This window comes from Momordica charantia (genome assembly GCF_013281855.1).
Source record: "Momordica charantia cultivar OHB3-1 chromosome 8 unlocalized genomic scaffold, Mcharantia_2.0 BLBB01000008.1, whole genome shotgun sequence".
Taxonomy (NCBI): domain Eukaryota; kingdom Viridiplantae; phylum Streptophyta; class Magnoliopsida; order Cucurbitales; family Cucurbitaceae; genus Momordica; species Momordica charantia.
Genome location: NW_028275166.1, coordinates 556,407 through 577,301, shown reverse-complemented (window position 1 = coordinate 577,301; position 20,895 = coordinate 556,407). Strand labels below are relative to the sequence as shown.

Here is a 20,895-nt window from a genome sequence, read left to right as displayed (position 1 = left end):
TTAGATTTACTGGAAAATTAGAAGGAAATTGTTAGAAAATAATAAATCAAAGCTTCATTTATTGGATGCTTCTTAGTTCTTGCAAATGAAAAAAGTCACTGTCAACACCATCATTAAGCCGCTGATTACTTTTTCGAGCTCTGTCCAAATTAAAAATTGGTAAATATTTCAAAAAAAAAAAAAAAAACACCAATGATCACTAATCCTTATTCTCAATGATGGGTTAACAAAAGAAATAAGTTTAAATCCATTACGATTCAAACTCTTTTTAAATTGTGTAAAGTTAAACAAACCCCAAACAATTTCATTTCTACAGCATCAGGATTCTTCTATATACAAAATATACAACTTTCAAAACCCAGTTTTGCAAAAAATCACCAACAAGAATTTGCCAAATTCTGTCAATTATCTCATACATATGAAGCTGAACGTGGCAGCAAGTTTCCTTTCCCCTTTCCTGTTGGTTTCATGAGCCAAGCAGTCTCGAACAGTTCCAAAATGTCATCCTTTTTCTCCATTCTTCCTTTTTTTCCCTCTTCTTTTCCGTAATCCATTGCCTCTTCTTCTTCCTTCTCATCTTCCCCTTCTGATTTCTCTTTGTTGCTGTGATCTGCAATTTCTCCATTTCCTTCAGCTTTTCCCACAGATGCTTCCATTTTGGAACTCTCTTTTATTCCCTTCTCCACTTTCTTCTCATCGTTTTTGCAGTCTGCTTTATCTCCCACTGCTTCTTTTCTTCCCTCTTCCATGGCTTTTTTGTAAGTGCCCTTCTCATTTTCTTTGCAATCTTCATCATATTCCACCCCTTTTTTCTGAACTTCTTTATAACTAGTGTTCTTTGTGGTGTCGGATTTCATTTTCTCATCCATGTCAGCTGATTCAGATGCATTGCGTCCCTCATTACAGTTCATATCGACCAAAATTTCCTTCTCTCTGATACCATCTTTTACCCAGTTCATAAGTATGGCTATCATGAACTTGAGCAATGATATGGCGTGAATCACTGCCCAATCCAGAAGCGGAACCTGGTTGAAACAGGGGAGCTTGTCAACAGCATCATCAAATTTTACTGGCAAAGTTTCAATCAGAAGAAGAAGGTCGTCAATCTTATCAAAAACAAGTTTGGATGGAGGAAAGATATTCTCCACAATGTTTGCAGTTGCAAGAAAACCATCATCAATGAAGGTGAGGACCAGTACGAACTGATAGTGCAGGGCAAAAATCAAAGGGTTCATTATATTGGCTAGCCGGATCATCTTTCTTGTGGTTGAACCCAGCCGTCCATCAAGAACCTGGGCTCTTGAGATGGCGCTGTGGGCTATGGCCACAAATGAAACTCCACAGGTCTGCAGTGGACATCGTCTAGAACTCATCCTGTAGATTAAAGATAACACACACAAAAAATTTGCGCATGATCAATGAGAATGAACACTAAACAGAAAGGAAACGTAATCGGGAAAGCAAATATGAAGATAACTCTCATATTTTCTTATCATCAATTCATCAACCAGTCAGTTTTTGATAATTGTTATAATGAAACTGTACATCTGAAAACGCCTTGTTTGATATTTCCAGAAAAGGTACCAAGAAAATGTTTCACAAAAGAGAACAAACGTTCTGGTTCAATGCTCGTAAAAAGAATCGTCGAATAGGATGACTCCTTAGATAAGCCCCAAAAATACTAGCTATCAGAAGTAAACAACACAAAACAAAACAAAAGAAATATGTCGCAATAAACAGAACCTATGCTCGTAGAGTTAAGTATCAGAGAATTATCACATAGATGAAAAATTTCATCGATTCAGTCACAAAACGGAACCTGTTTGAATGCTCGTAGAAAAAAGTATCACAGAATTATCGTATAGATGGAAAATTTCATCGATTCAGTCACAAAAACGGAACCTCTTTGAATGCTAGTAGAAAAAAGTATCAGAGAATTATCACACATAGGTGGAAAATTTCATCGATTCAGTCAAAATTGGATTGTTCTCTTCATTACTTCAAAAAATCGAAGAACAAGAACAGGATTCATGTTTGAAGTAGCAGATTCATACCTTTGACTATCGAAAAGCTTCGCGGAAACCCCCAATCACCTCGAAAATCTCCAAGAGTAAACGGCAACAAAAGACCGACCGATCAACGGTTTCTCGGAATCAGAAACTCCAATTCACAATGGATTCATATGCTCACCGTAAAAAAAACTGTATAATGGCGGAAGAAATTCCTTCGCCACGCGCCAACGGAGGATAATTCAACGGTTGGAAATGCGGGTTCCTGTTTCGCGAATTCACAACCAGTAACTCCAAGAAACCCTTATGGTGCAGTGAGTGTTCCTCTCTCTCTCCTCTCTCTCGTGCAATTTGTGGCTAATTTTGAACAACTTATAATATAAAAAATTTAAAATCTGAACATCTGAAATTACTTTACATCTTAAGAAGTTGAGCGATTGGAAAATATTATTTAGAAGTGAGCCAATCTGAAAATTAAATTTGTTCAATTATTTGCAAATTTCTGTATGCTTTTTTTTTAAAAAAAAAGAATAAATTTATTTATGCTTCTACTACTGTAACAAAAAAAAAAAAAAGAAAGAGACGTTGACAGTTTATTTTGTAAAACGAAAAAGACAAGATTCTTCTTTCTCCATCCGAAGTCCAAACTTTTCCCTTGCATTTTTCTTTCTTGAAATTCAAAATAAAAACCTATTCTTTGTTTTTTGTTCAACTATTGCGATTGAACTATTAATAAGAGTTTCTACCTATTGAGTTATGCTTGAATTATTTGTACGACCTAAAGTTAAAAAAGTATTTGTTACGTGGATTTACTTATCCTATATTATATGTTTGATAATCTCATGAATCATACTTGTTATTCAAATACGACTCATATTTTATACCACATATTAATTTTAACAAATCATAAACTTATAAAATACATACAAGTTTTAGAAACAACTCATTAGTTAGAGCTAGCTTGTTAGGACGTATATCTCCGACTAAAAGGACATGGTTCGAATCGCTACCTCCGAAATTCAAACAAAATTCAAACATGTGTTATAGTGATGTAGATTACTTAATTTTGTAAAATCATTCTTTAAATTTAATTTTTTAATAATACATTCCCTATAATTTTTAGAATCAAATAAATATGTAAAAAAGTTATTAATTGACCCTTTTAATTTTACAGGGCACCCATTTTAATTCTCAACGACCTGCAATGTAGAAATGCAATAATTAAATAACGGAGCTAAAATTAATATAACTATTATTAGTTGTGTATCGCCTGCCATATACAATACTAAATTTGAATTAAAAAATTAACTTTTTCGGAAACTAATTTTTAAATTTTAATAATAATAATAATAATATTTAATTAATATACATAAAATAAACTAAGAATTATAGAAGATATTTCTAAGATGTTGCAAGGTCAAATTTATTAAATAACTTTATTATTTTGTGGTCCACTTTTATTTATCACTTATCATACCTTACATAAATAAGCAATAGATTATGTTATCTAGTCTTTAGTCTTTCCAAATTCAATTGGATTAATATTTCTAAAGATAGAAATATAAGCACGTATATGACTTTTACTACCAAATTAATATTTCAAAACCCATACACATCTTTATCTCTCTTTCTCTCTGTTTCCCTCACTCGTAGTTTTCCAGGGTGCTGCATCGCTATTAGAGGGTTGCCAGAGGACCTCGGGTCGTTGCAAAGAACATCGTGCCGTGAGGAGTTCGTAGGGGAGGTCACTGCCGGGTTGTTGCTCATTGTGAAGGACAGTCCATGGAGGGGAGTGGTGTGAAGAAGATAGAGGGGGACAGCTTGGTGAAAGGAGGATAAGAATGAGGTGTCTTAGAGTTTTTTTTTTTTTTTTTTCCCGAAGGAGAAATAGATGATGTCATTAATGAGAAAAATCTATATACCAGTATATATTATTATCATAATGTAAATTTGTTAAACTATACATATTTATATAACCTTATAGTTTAGTATATAACAAGGAAAAATAATATTACACCAACTTTTTTGGAGAGTATATTTGGATTATATTGTATATTAAAAAATTAAAATAAAAAATATATTATATAATAACCATTGGAATATATTAAATAATCTAACAAAAATAAGAGATGCCAAAAAAGGAAAAGTCAGAAAAAAAAATTATATTATACACACTAAAAAAAATTAAGCAAGAATAAATTTGAAAATATAAACATAAAATGGTCATAAAAAAATAATCTAGAAGTCAAATTTCCCAGGCGAATAGACATTTGAGAAAAATTGGTTGCGAAAACAACTCTCTAAAGAGAGTTTCTGCATTTAATAACTTCACACTAAAAAAATAGACTTTATTTTAATATATTTTTTTAAAAAATATTTCAAAAAATATACTCAGACTATTTCCAAAAATAATACTTTAAAAATAAGTTATACTTCGAAAATAAGTTGGAAAGTAAGAGACATCTACAATGCATGGACTACCACTTAGCATGGTCGTCTCAACATAATCTTTTTTTTACTCAATATTCTTTATTTGGTAGAGTGGCAAAACCCTCACCACCCTTTAATATGTAGTTCTTGAGTAAGTCTTCTGGTTGTCGTTTTTTTTTTCTTTTTAAGCCAATAAAATGCTATATTGCACTTTTTTTTTCAATTATATCCAATTTTAAAATAAAATAATTTTTTTAAATATAAAGTAATTTATATTCTATTTTGAAAAAAAATATTTTATTTAAAAGTAACTATTTTATTTTATTTTTTAAGAATTAATAATACAAGACAAATTATATTTAATAAGTACTATGGCTTAAAAAGAAAAAGTGCAATGGTTCAAAAGAAAAAAAAAAGTGCATGCTAAAAAAGAAAAAAATTGCCACCGAAGAGACTTGAACCCAAGAAAAGGCAAAGATCTTGTTCCACGAAACAAGGTATATGGGCTAAAAGAGGTAGATGTCATCTATAAATTTAGACGACAAGCAAGGTGGTGACCATGCATCATAAATAAGAGATGACAAGCACAACCGCCACCTAGCAATCTAGCATGGTCACTCAGACGACCTGCTATAATTTTTTTAATTAGACGTGGCACCAACAAAATGCCACATCTAGTAGTCGAAGAAACCAATTATTATCATTATTTTTAGAAATAGTTAGATTTAGAGCATATTTTTTGAAATAATTTTTAAAAAAGCAATATTTGAAGAAAATCCATAGAAAAGAGCATAACGAAGAAAAGCAGCCAATATTCTAGAACATTTTGAAGAAACCAAATTTCTGGAACATTACAAGGGAACCAAAATTTCAAGACATTTCAAGGTGACCATTTCTGAGGACAATTCGAGGCAACTTATATTTTGGGATCTTTTAAGATAACCAATTATCCCTTGTATCAACATAAGGGATATTTTAAGATAGTCCATTATCAAAGCAGCCAATATTTTGGGCACTATATAGTGTGGAAACAAATATTTCGAGAATAGATATATTAGTACACCATGACCTATAAAGAAAGATTAATGAAGATAAAACAATATATGTATATATTTTATGCTTTAACAAATTACCACACGACCAATTACTCCAAATGATGAGGTGAATGAGCAAAAGCTATTTTAAGAACTGACACAAGCTCTAAACTAGAAACTCCTTAAGATTAATGCATGATGACACACCAAAAGTCAAGTATTTTAAGAAAACAGTACCAGATAATTGATCAGCTCTGATGACATGATAAGGTATATGAGCAAATCTAATTGAGTGTCAACGGCTGAAATAAAACATCCTTATTACATCAGAACAAAGAGTAATAGACAATCAAACTTGAAGCAGCACAATTTGATAAATTCATCAATGACCATGTAAACAAATGAGCATGGTGAAAATGTCATAAATATTAAGACTAATACATGGTGAAATAACAAGTATTAAAAAAAAAAAAAGGTCTAAGGAAGACGATGACCCAATTACATAAGAACAAAATGTAGTAGACAATAAACTTGCGAACACAACCTAACAAAATCATCCTCATCAGTCACTAGGTCAAAGAATGAGCATCGTGAAATACAAGTAATCGAATATTTCAACAAAACATTACCAGACGAACAAACAATTCAAATAATGAGACATATAAGCAAGAACTATCTTGAGTGTTAATGGCCCTATTACATAAGACCAAAGTGTAGTAGACAATCAACCTTCAAGCAAGTACAATCTCAAAACCTATCCTATAAATTCCTCGACTCCTAGGTCGACAAATGAACATAATGAAAATGCCATAAATGTAAGGATTAATGCATTTTGAAGTACGAGTCAAGTATTCCAAGAAAACATTACCAGATGATCAATTGGTTCAATTGATGAAGCATATGCAAAAGCTATTTTAAAAGCTGAAACACAACAATTGTTACTTACATGAGAACAAAGCAATCAAACTTAAAGCATACACAATTTCACAACCTACCAATACAAAGAATCAAGTATATCAATAAAACATTACCAGAAAATCGGCTAGTTCAAATGATGAGGCATATTAGTAGAAGCTATCTTGAGTGTCAATAGCTGAAGACAACAATCCTATCCTAGAAATTCCTCAATTCCTAGGTGAGCAAATGAGCATTGTAAAAATGTCAATAAATGAGAATTAATGCATTGTGAAATACAAGTAAAGTATGTCAAGAAAACATTACCAGGCGATCAATTATCTGCACACGAGAAAAACCTATTTCAAGTGTCAAACAGTTGAAGACACAACAACAATGTCACTTATATGAAAACAAAGCAATCAAACTTAAAGCAAACACAATCTTCATAACTATCATAGAAAATACAAGTAGTTAAGTGTATCAAGAAAACATTACTAGATGATCGACGAGTTTAAATGATGAGGCACATCAGCAGAAGCTATCTTGAGCAACAACCCCATCCTTGAAATTCCTCAAGTTTTAGGTGAGCAAATACATGTAAAAATTACTGCATTGTGAAATACAAGTATTTTAGGAAAAAATTACCCGGCGATCAATTATCTACATATGATCAAAAACTATTTCAAGTGTCAAACAGCTGAAAACAACAACAAACAATGTCACTAATATGAAAACAAAGAAATCAAACTTAAAGCAAACACAATCTCAATACCTATCATAGAAAATACAAGTAGTCAAGTATATATATCAAAAAAACATGACTAAATGATTGGCGAGTTCAATGATGAGGCATCAAACTTGAGTGTCAAAAGCTTGACAACAACCCTATTACTTACCTAAGAACAAAGTGTAACAGACAATCAAACTTGAAGAAAGAACATTCTCACAACCTATGCTAAAAGTTTGTTACTTCTCAAGTAAATAAATGAGAAATAAATGAGTATGGGAAAATGCCATAGATGTTAAGATCCTTTCATGGTATACAACAAAAGTAGTTTAAAAAAGCATTACCAGATTAATCTATCAATACAAATAATGAGGCATCTAAGACAAAGTTGGATCCATAAAAGCTATTTTGAGTACAACGTCTAAAGACAACCCTGTAACATAAAGAAAAAGATAAAAGTGCAGTAGGCATTCAAACTTGAAGCAAAACACAATGCCATAATCTATCCTAGAAATTCCATAACCACCAAATAAACAAATGACAAGGCATCTAAGACAAAGTTGGATCCATAAAAGCTATTTTGATTACAACGTCTAAAGACAACCCTGTTACATAAAGAAAAAGATCAAAGTGCAGTAGACATTCAAAATTGAAGCAAAAAACAATGCCATAATCTATCCTAGAAATTCCATAACCACCAAATAAACAAATGAGCATGGTGAAAATTTCCATAACTGTTTAGATTAAATCCTAAAAAAACCATAGTAAAAACTAGATAATTTGTCTGGACAGAACATACCGTTCAAAAAACTTGCAATTATTTTCCATCAAAACATAAGCATCAGCTCAAAACAACATTACTTCTCAACCAATACTCATCAGTGGAGAGGTTCAAAGTCCCTTCTCAACCACCTACGTCACAATCATTAACAATAAATTCTGTATAATGTGATAAAATATATCAGAAATATCAAAATAAAAATCAAGTTTTAAGAAGAAATAATTTTTTTTTAAAGAAATTTAAGAAGAAATATTCAATATCTCAAGATAAACGTAAACGTATAAGTAGGACTCACATTTAACCAACTAAATGATAATGCTTCTTCTACGTAAATGCTGCGTTGAGTGTCGACGATCGAAGGCAGAAAAAATTTAAAAGAAATATTCAATACTTCAAGATAAACATAAACGTATAAGTAGGACTCACATTTAACCAACTAAATGATAATGCTTCTTCTACGCAAATGCTACTTTCAATATCGACGGTTGAAGGCGGATAGTCTATAACTTATATACCCAAGATCTTCCTCTTACCTATCCAATGTGGGACATTGGGTGCATTCCCAACAATCCTCCCCTCGAATAATCATCCATCCTTGTCTTTTTATGAGCACATCATCTTTAACCAAGCGTCACCCATCTACACAAGACCATACTGCTTGTTGAATAGTTCAAGTACGAACGTGGAGGTTAGAAGCATGGCTCAGATACCACTTGAGAGAGATATGGAACCACCCTACACATCTCCATTATGGATATGATGTTATCCACTTTCTGCACCGTAAGCCCTCATAGTTTTGATACCACCCAAAATGCCTAGTTCATATGGAGATGTTGTCTCTAACTTATGTACCCAAGAACTTCCACTTACCTAGCCAATGTAAAACTTTGATCGCTCTCCCAATGGGGATAATAAGGTTGTGATCTTTTACCATAATTCCTGGAAAAAATGACAAGGCAGCCTAGAGAATTGCTTTCGATCTTTTAAGAGTATTTTGAGAGCATCCATCTCATTACTCATAAAATTCAAGAGCTAGAGCATTGATGCTAAACCTATTTGGTGGTTCTATTTTTCTCACTCTCTATCCTCACCTCCCTAGGGTTTGGCATAAGCTTTAGAAGTTGGGGATTGTTAGGGACAAGGGATCACCCTCTACATCTCCATCAATATATGATCTTTTCCACTTTTGGCATAATCCCTCGTGGTTTTGCTTTTGGTATCACCCAAAAAGCCTCAATCATATGGAGATGTTGCCTCTAACTTATATACCCAAAATCTTCCTCTTACCTATCAAATGTGGATCATTTGTTGCATTCCCAACGATCCTTGCCTCGAATATTCATCCATCCTTATCTTATTATGAGCACATGATCTTTAACAAGACGTCACTCATTTACACGAGAGCATACTATTTGTTGTATAGTTAAACTACGAATTTCTAGAAACTCGCCAGTTGCATAGGCACCCCTAAGATTCTACCCACATGACTAGGTTAGAAGCATGACTCAGATACCACTTGTGAGACACAAGGAACCACCCTCCACATCTACATTGAAATGACATTGTCCATTTGGGCATAATAAGCCCTCATAGATTTGCTTTTGGTATCACCCAAAAGACCCAATGCATATGGAGATGTTGTCTCTAACTTATGTACCCAAGATCTACCTCTTACCTAGATAAAGTCAGACTTTGATCACATTTCCAATAGAAATAACAGGGTTATGATCTCTTATATCCACACTTCGTAGATGACAGTTTGATTCTTGGAAAAAAAAGAAGACAACAGAACCTAAAGAATTGGCCTCGATTGTTAAAAGTATTTTGGAAGCATCCCTCTCGTTCCTCATAGTATTCAAGAGTTGGTGCATTGATGCTACACCTATTCGATGGTTTTATTTTTCTCACTCTCTATTCTTCCCTTCCTAGGGTTTGGTATAAGCTTTTGAAGTTAGGGATTGTTAGGGACAAGGGATCACCCTCTACATCTCCATCGAAAAGATATTGTCAAATTCGAGCATAATCCATCGTGATTTTGCTTTTGGTATCACCCAAAAAGCCTATATCATATGAAGATGTTGTCTCTAACTTATATACCAAAGATCTTCCTCTTACCTATCTAATGTGGGACATTGATTGCATTCCCCACAATCTTCCCCTCAATTAGTCATACATCCTTGTCTTATCATGAGCACATGATCTTTAACAAGACATCACTCATCTACACCAGAGCATACTATTTGTTGTATAGTTAAACTACGAATTTCTGGAAACTCGCCAATTGCATAGGCACCCTAAGATTCTACCCAAATGGATAGGTTAGAAGCATGACTCAGATACCACTTGTGAGACACAAGGAGCCACCATCTACATATCCATAGATATTACATTGTCCATTTGAGCATAATAAGCCCTCATAGGTTTGCTTTTGGTATCACCCAAAAGTCCCAATGCATATGGAGATGTTGTCTCTAACTTATGTACCCAAGATCTACCTCTTACCTAGCCAATGTCGAACTTTAATAGCATTTCCAATAGAAATAAAAAGGTCCTGATCTCTTATATCCAATTCCCAGATGACACTTTAATTCTTGGAAAAAAAGACAAGAGAACCTAAAGAATTGGTTTCGATTGTTAAAAGTATTTTGGGAGCATCCCTCCACAAGATTCTACCCATATGACTAGGTTAGAAGCATGACTCAGATACCACTTGTGAGACACAAGGAACCACCCTCCACATCTCCATTGAAATGACATTGTCCATTTGGGCATAATAAGCCTTCATAGATTTGCTTTTGGTATCACCCAAAAGACCCAATGCATATGGAGATGTTGTCTCTAACTTATGTACCCAAGATCTACCTCCTACCTAGATAAAGTCAAACTTTGATCATATTTCCAATAGAAATAACAAGGTTATGATCTCTTATATCCACACTTCGTAAATGACAGTTTGATTCTTGGAAAAAAAAAAAGACAAGAGAACCTAAAGAATTGGTTTCGATTGTTAAAAGTATTTTGGAAGCATCCCTCTCGTTCCTCATAGTATTCAAGAGTTGGTGCATTGATGCTAAACCTAATCGGTGGTTTTATTTTTCTCACTCTCTATTCTTCCCTTCCTGGGGTTTGGTATAAGCTTTTGAAGTTAGGGATTGTTAGGGACAAGGGATCACCCTCTACATCTCCATCGATATGATATTGTCAAATTTGAGCATAATCCATCGTGATTTTGCTTTTGGTATCACCCAAAAATTCTATATCATATGAAGATGTTGTCTCTAACTTATATACCCAAGATCTTCCTCTTCCTCTTACCTATCTAATGTGGGACATTGATTTCATTCCCCACAATCTTCCCCTCAATTAGTCATACATCCTTGTCTTATCATGAGCACCTGATCTTTAACAAGACATCACTCATCTACACGAGAGCATACTATTTGTTGTATAGTTAAACTACGAATTTCTGGAAACTCGCCAATTGCATAGGCACCCTAAGATTCTACCCAAATGGATAGGTTAGAAGCATGACTCAGATACAACTTGTGAGACACAAGGAACCACCCTCCACATCTGCATCAGTGTTTTCAAGGCGCAAGGCGCACCTCAAGGCGACGAACCTCGTTATCGCCTTAAGGCGAGAGGCGATAAAAAGGCGTCGCCTGAGTGAAGTGAGGCGCACTTAATAAAATAATAAATAAATATTATATATAGCAATTTTATGTTTTAAAAATACTCTAGATGAAAATATTTATAAATCTATTTTAACTTAATTAATTAAGTAAAATAAAAAATTTTAATTTAATAAGATATTAATAAAATTAGTGGTTAAATAGAATACTAAAATTAAATAAAACTTAAATCATAAATTAACTTAAATAAAAAAATTTATTTCACTCTTACCTGCCAGATGGCAAAGTAAATGCAAGATGGCAAAGTAATTGCATGCAATTAGTGCCTTGAAAACCTAAAAGGGAATAGGAAAAGACTCCACCAAACATCAAATACCAAAATCTCTTTAATTCTACTTTTTATTCTTTCTTCTACTTCTTCCTTTTTCTGATTCTTCATCTTCAGTTCTTCTTCTACTTCTTTCTCGAGCACAACCCGTTCATAGGTGAGTGAGACTAGATCTTTTGGCTGTCTACAAAGAAGGAGATTACTTCATAATCCTGCAATGACCAAGCAAAGGTAGTGGCAGTGGTGGCAGTGAAGGATGAAGCAGTAGTGGCGAAGGAGGAAGGTTTTCGGGTGTGGGCATTTGAATCTTTGGGTGTGGGTTTTCATCTTTTTAGGGGTTCTTCCATGAGTTTTTAACATTATAACAAAAAAAAAAACAATCGCCTTGCTTCTAAGAGGCGCTCGCCTCACCTTATGGCAACGGCGCCAAGGCGAAGCAAGGCGCAAAGGCGAGCGCCCGATTGAAGGCGCTTGCCTCGGCGCCAGTTCAAGGCGCGCCCAGGCCAAAACGCCTCGCCCCTCGCCTTAGGTGAGCGCCTGGGCGCGCCTTGAAAACACTGATCTCCATTGAAATGACATTGTCCATTTGGGCATAATAAGCCCCCATAGGTTTGCTTTTGGTATCACCCAAAAGACCCAGCATATGGAGATGTTGTCTCTAACTTATGTACCCAAGATCTACCTCTTACCTAGATAAAGTCAGACTTTGATCACATTTCCAATAGAAATAACAAGGTCCTAATCTCTTATATCCAATTCCCATATGACACTTTAATTCTTGGAAAAAAAGACGAGAACCTAAAGAATTGGTTTCGATTGTTAAAAGTATTTTGGGAGCATCCCTCCCCTTCCTCATAGTATTCAAGAGTCAGTGCATTGATGCTAAACCTATTGGGTGGTTATATTTTTCTCCCTCTCTATTCTTTCCCTCCCTAGGGTTTGGCATAAGCTTTAGAAGTTGGGCATCGTTAGGGACAAGGGATCACCCTCTCCATCTCCATCAACATATGATATTTTCCACTTTGGGCATAATCCCTCGTGGTTTTCCTTTTGGTATCACCCAAAAAGCCTCAATCATAAGGAGATGTTGTCTCTGACTTATATACCCAAAATCTTACTCTTACCTATCAAATGTGGATCATTTGTTGCATTCCCAACAATCCTCACCTCGAATCGTCATCCATTCTTATCTTATTATGAGCACATGATCTTTAACAAGACGTCACTCATCTACACGAGAGCATACTATTTGTTGTATAGTTAAACTACGAATTTCTAGAAACTCGCCAGTTGCATAGGCACCCCTAAGATTCTACCCATATGACTAGGTTAGAAGCATGACTCAGATACCACTTGTGAGACACAAGGAACCACCCTCCACGTCTCCATTGATATGACATTGTCCATTTGGGCATAATAAGCCCTCATAGGTTTGCTTTTGGTATCACCCAAAAGACCCAATGCATATGGAGATGTTGTCTCTAACTTATGTACCCAAGATCTACCTCTTACCTAGATAAAGTCAGACTTTGATCACATTTCCAATAGAAATAACAAGTTCCTGATCTCTTATATCCACACTTCGTAGATGACAGTTTGATTCTTGGAAAAAAAAAAGACAAGAGAACCTAAAGAATTGGTTTCGATTGTTAAAAGTATTTTGGAAGCATCCCTCTCGTTCCACATAGTATTGAAGAGTTGGTGCATTGATGCTAAACCTAATCGGTGGTTTTATTTTTCTCACTCTCTATTCTTCCTTCCTAGGGTTTGGTATAAGCTTTTGAAGTTAGGGATTGTTAGGGACAAGGGATCACCCTCTACATCTCCATCGATATGATATTGTCCAATTTGGGCATAATCCCTCGTGGTTTTGCTTTTGGTATCACCCAAATAGCCTATATCATATGAAGATGTTGTCTCTAACTTATATACCCAAGATCTTCCTCTTACCTATCTAACGTGGGACATTGATTGCATTCCCAACAATCTTCCCCTCAATTAGTCATCCATCCTTGACTTATTGTGAGCACATGATCTTACATCACTCATCTAATCCAGACCATACTACTTGTCGAATAGTTCTACTACGATTTTCTATAAACTCGCCACTGGCATAGGCACTCGAGGATTCTACCCACATAACTAGGTTAGAAGCACGACTCAGATATCACTTGTTAGAGACAATGAACCATCCTCTACATCACCAATGATATGACATTGTCCATTAGCCCTCATAGGTTGTCTCTAACTTATGTACCCAAGATCTACCTCTTACCTAGCCAATGTCGAACCTTAATAGCATTTCCAATAGAAATAACAAGATTCTGATCTCTTATATCCAATTCCCATATGACACTTTAATTCTTGGCAAAAAAAGACAAGAGAACCTAAAGAATTGGTTTCGATTTTTAAACGTATTTTGGGAGCATCCCTCCCCTTCCTCATAGTTTCAAGAGTATGTGCATTGATGCTAAACCTATTGGGTGGTTATATTTTTCTCACTCTTTATTCTTTCCCTCCCTAGGGTTTGGCATAAGCTTTAGAAGTTGCGCATTGTTAGGGACAAGGGATCACCCTCTCCATCTCCATCGACATATGATATTTTCCACTTTGGGCATAGTCCCTCGTGGTTTAGCTTTTGGTATCACCCAAAAAGCCTCAATCATAAGGAGATGTTGTCTCTAACTTATATACCCAAAATCTTACTCTTACCTATCAAATGTGGATCGACATATGATATTTTCCTTTGGGCATAATCCCTCGTGGTTTAGCTTTTGGTATCACCCAAAAAGCTTCAATCATCAGGAGATGTTGTCTCTAACTTATATACCCAAAATCTTACTCTTACCTATCAAATGTGGATCATTTGTTGCATTCCCAACAATCCTCGCCTCGAATAGTCATCCATCCTTATCTTATTATGAGCACATGATCTTTAACAAGGTGTCACTCATCTACACGAGAGCATACTATTTGTTGTATAGTTAAACTACGAATTTCTAGAAACTCGCAAGTTGCATAGCACCCTAAGATTCTACCCACATGACTAGGTTAGAAGCATGACTCAGATACCACTTGTGAGACACAAGGAACCACCCTCCACATCTCCATTGAAATGACATTGTCCATTTGGGCATAATAAGCCCCCATAGGTTTGCTTTTGGTATCACCCAAAAGACCCAATGCATATGGAGATGTTGTCTCTAACTTATGTACCCAAGATCTACCTCTTACCTAGATAAAGTCAGACTTTGATCACATTTCCAATAGAAATAACAAGTTCCTGATCTCTTATATCCAATTCCCATATGACACTTTAATTCTTGGAAAAAAAAAAGACAAGAGAACCTAAAGAATTGGTTTCGATTGTTAAATGTATTTTGGAAGCCCCTCTCGTTCCTCCTAGTATTCAAGAGTCTGTGCATTGATGCTAAACCTATTGGGTGGTTATAGTTTTCTCACTCTCTACTGTTTCCCTCCCTAGGGTTTGGCATAAGCTTTAGAAGTTGCGCATCGTTAGGGACAAGGGATCACCCTCTCCATCTCCATCGATATATGATATTTTCCACTTTGGGCATAATCCCTCGTGGTTTTGCTTTTGGTATCACCCAAAAAGCCTCAATCATAAGGAGATGTTGTCTCTAACTTATATACCCAAAATCTCACTCTTACCTATCAAATGTTGATCATTTGTTGTCCCCAACAATCCTCGCCTCGAATAGTCATCCATCCTTATCTTATTATGAGCACATGATCTTTAACATGGTGTCACTCATCTACACGAGAGCATACTATTTGTTGTATAGTTAAACTACGAATTTCCAGAAACTCGCAAGTTGCATAGGCACCCTAAGATTCTACCCACATGACTAGGTTAGAAGCATGACTCAGATACCACTTGTGAGACACAAGGAACCACCCTCCACATCTCCATTGAAATGACATTGTCCATTTGGGCATAATAAGCCCCCATAGGTTTGCTTTTGGTATCACCCAAAAGACCCAATGCATATGGAGATGTTGTCTCTAACTTATGTACCCAAGATCTACCTCTTACCTAGATAAAGTCAGACTTTGATCACATTTCCAATAGAAATAACAAGTTCCTGATCTCTTATATCCAATTCCCATATGACACTTTAATTCTTGGAAAAAAAAAAGACAAGAGAACCTAAAGAATTGGTTTCGATTGTTAAATGTATTTTGGAAGCCCCTCTCGTTCCTCCTAGTATTCAAGAGTCTGTGCATTGATGCTAAACCTATTGGGTGGTTATAGTTTTCTCACTCTCTACTGTTTCCCTCCCTAGGGTTTGGCATAAGCTTTAGAAGTTGCGCATCGTTAGGGACAAGGGATCACCCTCTCCATCTCCATCGATATATGATATTTTCCACTTTGGGCATAATCCCTCGTGGTTTTGCTTTTGGTATCACCCAAAAAGCCTCAATCATAAGTAGATGTTGTCTCTAACTTATATACCCAAAATCTCACTCTTACCTATCAAATGTTGATCATTTGTTGTCCCCAACAATCCTCGCCTCGAATAGTCATCCATCCTTATCTTATTATGAGCACATGATCTTTAACAAGGTGTCACTCATCTACACGAGAGCATACTATTTGTTGTATAGTTAAACTACGAATTTCCAGAAACTCGCAAGTTGCATAGGCACCCTAAGATTCTACCCACATGACTAGGTTAGAAGCATGACTCAGATACCACTTGTGAGACACAAGGAACCACCCTCCACATATCCATTGAAATTACATTGTCCATTTAGGCATAATAAGCCCTCATAGGTTTGCTTTTGGTATCACCCAAAAGTCCTAATGCATACGGAGATGTTGTCTCTCTAACTTATGTACCCCAAGATCTACCTCTTACCTAGAAAATGTCGAACTTTGATCGCATTTCCAATAGAAATAACAAGGTCCTGATCTCTTATATCCAATTCCCAGATGACACTTTGATTCTTGGAAAACAAGACAAGAGAACCTAAAGAATTGGTTTCGATTGTTAAAAGTATTTTTGGAGCATCGCTCTCGTTCCTCGTAGTATTCAAGAGTCTATGCATTGATACTAAACCTATTGGGTGGTTATATTTTTCTCACTTGCTATTCTTTCCCTCCCTTGGGTTTGGTATAAGGTTTTGAAGTTGGGGATTGTTAGGGACAAGGGACCACTCTCTACATCTTCATCGAGACGATAATGTCCAATGTGGGCATAATCCCTCACGGTTTTACTTTTGGTATCACCCAAGAGGCTTCAATCATAATGAGATGTTGTCTCTAACTTATATACCCAAGATCTTCCCCTTACCTATTCAATGTGAGACATTGATTGCATTCCCAACAATCTTACCCTCGAATAGTCATCCATCTTTGTCTTATTATGAGCACATGATCTTTAACAAGGCATCACTCATCTACACGAGAGCATACTATTTGTTGTATAGTTAAACTACAAATTTCTAGAAACTCGCAAGTTTCATAGGGACCCGAGGATTCTACCCACATGACTAGGTTAGAAGCATCAAGCATGACTCAGATACCACTAGTTAGAGACAAGGAACCACCCTCCACATCTCCATTGATATGACATCATCTATTTTGGCATAAAAAGCCCTCATAGGTTTGGCCCAATGCATATGAAGATATTGTCTCTAACTTATGTACCCAAGAGGACAATATCCTATAGGGTGGTTATGTTTTTTTTTCTTTTGACAAGTCAAAGAAAAGATACATTTCATAGGTTTTAAAAAAATAGAGTTGCTATTTAGTGGTGGTCAGTATAAAGATATGGCCAGCACCTAAGTGTTATTCTTTAAGAAAAAAACATTTGATACCAACATTGTTGGATTATAGGACTATTTTTCAACTTCATACCAAAGAAATGAAACTTAACAAGAGATAAAACAAAATATATAATGTTGAAAGGAAGAACAAATTCAGTTGTTCTAACTTCTAGCAATAGATCAAACATGAGAACAAAAAAATGAGAAGAAACAAATTTTGAAAAATAATTTCTAGAGAATATCTGCACAAAAGTCATATAAAAAAACGGAAATTGTTTAGATCAGCTATAAATAATCTCATGTATTAATTAGAAAGCATAGTTGACTGATAAAAGAACACAGAAATTAGAAAAATATCGTGCCACTATATCACAGAAAAATAGGCAAAAAATAAACGGGTAAAAAGTCGATCTGACCTGAGAGAGAAACCCATTGTACAGTGGATTTGAGTTTGTATAGTTGCTGGCAACATGTTCCACAAACTCCCTGAAAAGCAAAAGTCATATAAAAAAAAGGAAATTGTTTCTAGGGCAGCTCTAATTAATCTCATGTATTAATTAGAAAGCATAGTTGACCGATAAAAGAACACAGAAATTAGAAAAATATTGTCCCACTATTTCACAGAAAAATAGGCAAAAAAATAAACGGGGAAAAAGTCGATCTGACCTGAGAGAGAAACCCATTGTACAGTGGATTTGAGTTTTTATAGTTGCTGGCAACATGTTCCACAAACTCCCTGAAAAGAAAAGCACAAAGACCCTTGTAAAGTCTAAAAAGATCCAAGAGTTCCAATATCAAAGCATAATCCTCTGGTTTTTGTGCAGTTTGGTTTTTTTTAATAATCAAAGCCAAAACAAAAAATAGTGGATTTTCTCATTTCCCTAACTGAGAAATCCTTTTTCTGTTTCAAAAAACCGGGTGGAACCAGTTCAATTTGGACTCATTCAGTTTTCTGAACACCCTTAACAAGCATGTTTCTAACCTGTTAAAAACAAATGCAAGAGCACCACAGGTGAGAAAGTGAAACCAAAAACAGTCCTAAGATTGAAGCAGCTACCCAAGATTTTTTTTTTGATAAGAAACAAAATGCATTGAAACAAAGGAGAGAAAGACAAACTAAAGGCAGGGACCAAGGAGGCCCCCAAAAAGCTAACGGATTACATATTTCCAATCAAGAGCAAGTAAGATTATACTATAATTACAAAAGAATCTCCTACAAGTAAGGCCAAGAGGCTGTAGTAGACTGTAAATTTTCATAAAAAAACTGCCCAACCCGTTTCATTTACATATTCTATACCATCAAGGAATTACATAATAATCTCAAAAACCAAAAAGAATTATAAGCCAGCAAACCTGAGGCATTTTATCAAAGACAATCTTCCCCTAATTAAAAAACCTCTTCTTACTAGTAACCGAACCAATAAGACTCCATGTTACTACAAGGTAAAGAACTTTTAAATTAAAATAACAAATTATGTTTCATGTATAGAGTTATTGAATCATGTCAAAATAATTGTTTTAACACGCAGTTATTGAATCATGTCAGAATAATTGTTTTAACATGTCTTATATAACGTTTTTAACATATTTCGGTACTTATTAACTCAGAATAAAGTACAAATGATTATCTAATCTGTTAATTGTGAATATAACCGTAAAAACTTGATAGATATACAAATATTAACCAAATAAATATTTATATATATATTAAAGACTATATAAACAATCAAATTTATATGAACATAGAAACATACCTTGAATGAAGCTGTCGGTAGGAGAATCCCTTCTTAATCATCTATGTTCCTCAATCAAGTAGTGCATAAAGCATCTCTCGAAGCTTGTAATCTCGCCACCTTATTCCTTTATGGTCCCCACACGGCCTGTAAGTCAACAAGTTCAAGCCATCGGTTACGTTTCTCTAAGTTATTTTTTACATGGGAAAATTTTTTGCTTTCCTATGTAAGAAACACATCAAAATCCAATGGGGAAAATTTTTGGGACAATACAAATTAAAAATCTTTTTCACGAGAGGAAATCTAGACTGGCAGAGGGGAGAATCTGGTCAAAATCAACCTTGATATGATATCCCAATCCCCGTTCCAAATCCGCGAATTGGTCACTGAAGTTGCGGCCGAAATCATCTCCATCAAATCCGATTTCTAAACCCAAAGATTCCTTCGCTGCAGCCATAAAATGCTCAGTCTTCGACACCGCCGGCGACACAGCCACCATAGACAACCACCGTCGCACACGAGATCGGGCTCCATCACTGGATCCGAGAACACACTTTCGTCGGCAATTTCCGATCCGACCGACGAGGATTGGAAGCAAAACGGCGGAAAAACGGTGTTCAATTCCACAGATTTAACCTTGAGATCAAGTTGTTCAAAATCGAACCAGTTTTCGGAATTAGGGTTTGGTAAATTTTGGTTGGAGATAAATCCACTATAATGAGAGGCGAGTATAAGCGAAAACATACCAGTTTTACCAGACGGTTTCCTTGGCGTTCGAATATCGTGGGAATGAGGAAGTCCTAAAGAATCAAGATCAGACGGCGGCGACATTGAACCCCCGATTGTTTAAAATCAGTGAACTCTGAAGATTTCGAATCGAAAACTTAAATCGAAGTCGGAAGTGGCTCGGGAGTGGGAAGAGAGCGAAGAAATTCTCAAGAAGAAACTATAACCAGAAGAGAGCCACGAATTGTACCGTTAGAAAAGTTTTCGTGAAGACGAAGCTAAGCGGACAACATATGGTTTGTTTTATGGGCTTCTGTTCAAAGCCCGGTTTTATTGTGTCTGGAAAGCCGACGTTGGTAATTTGTCCGCATCAGCTTATGGGCTTTCCAAACCCATCCAGTCGGCCCATTAAACCAGCTAAAAATAATTTCTAAAACGTAAGGTGTGAACTGTCCAATCTACCCCCAGTTTTTCCATTCTACTCGTGCTATTTGATTCTTATTTATTTTTTAATACTAAAAGTGCTATTTGATTTCAAAAAATGTCCAGCGTATAGTTTATTTTCATTTTTTTTTTTGTTTTTCTGCTCTTTTTTGTGTTCAACAACAACATGTAGGGGTATGAATGCCCACAACTCTATTAATCAAGTATTAAATTTTGAAATGGATTCAACTTTTTTTTAAATGAATAATAAAAAATTAACAACATTGAAATGGGTTTAAAATTTAAATATTAATATTTCATGTATACAATTGGGTAGTGTTCAACTTTACCAAACATAATAAGATAATAAATTTCAACAGTA

General features: G+C 35.3%; 1 protein-coding gene and 1 long non-coding RNA gene across 7 annotated transcripts; both read right to left on the bottom strand.

Moving 5' to 3' along the window:
* Nucleotides 1–223: 223 nt before the first annotated feature.
* On the bottom strand, nt 224–2,403 carry LOC111004599 (uncharacterized). Its single transcript, XM_022275657.2, has 2 exons — nt 2,055–2,403; nt 224–1,374 (listed from the first exon to the last, which is right to left on the bottom strand). Exon 2 carries the CDS (start codon nt 1,371–1,373, stop codon nt 411–413), a length of 963 nt encoding a protein of 320 aa, XP_022131349.2. The 5' UTR covers nt 1,374; nt 2,055–2,403; the 3' UTR covers nt 224–410.
* A 1,026-nt stretch (nt 2,404–3,429) lies between these two features.
* LOC111004942 (uncharacterized) lies at nt 3,430–20,384 on the bottom strand. Of its 6 annotated transcripts, XR_002600676.2 has the most exons (9): nt 20,111–20,380; nt 19,705–20,000; nt 19,386–19,511; nt 18,298–18,367; nt 18,048–18,117; nt 7,897–8,009; nt 6,866–6,977; nt 6,695–6,726; nt 3,430–6,604 (listed from the first exon to the last, which is right to left on the bottom strand). It is a non-coding gene; the product is annotated as an uncharacterized LOC111004942 (long non-coding RNA). The 6 variants fall into 6 exon arrangements; XR_002600675.2 differs by having other exon boundaries at nt 3,430–6,394; nt 6,505–6,977; nt 20,111–20,384; XR_015792723.1 differs by having other exon boundaries at nt 6,695–6,977; nt 20,111–20,382.
* Nucleotides 20,385–20,895: the final 511 nt, after the last annotated feature.

Coding starts and splice junctions, on each gene's coding strand:
- LOC111004599 (XM_022275657.2), bottom strand. CDS start 1,373: ATGAGTTCTAGACGATGTCCACTGCAGACCTGTGGAGTTTCATTTGTG.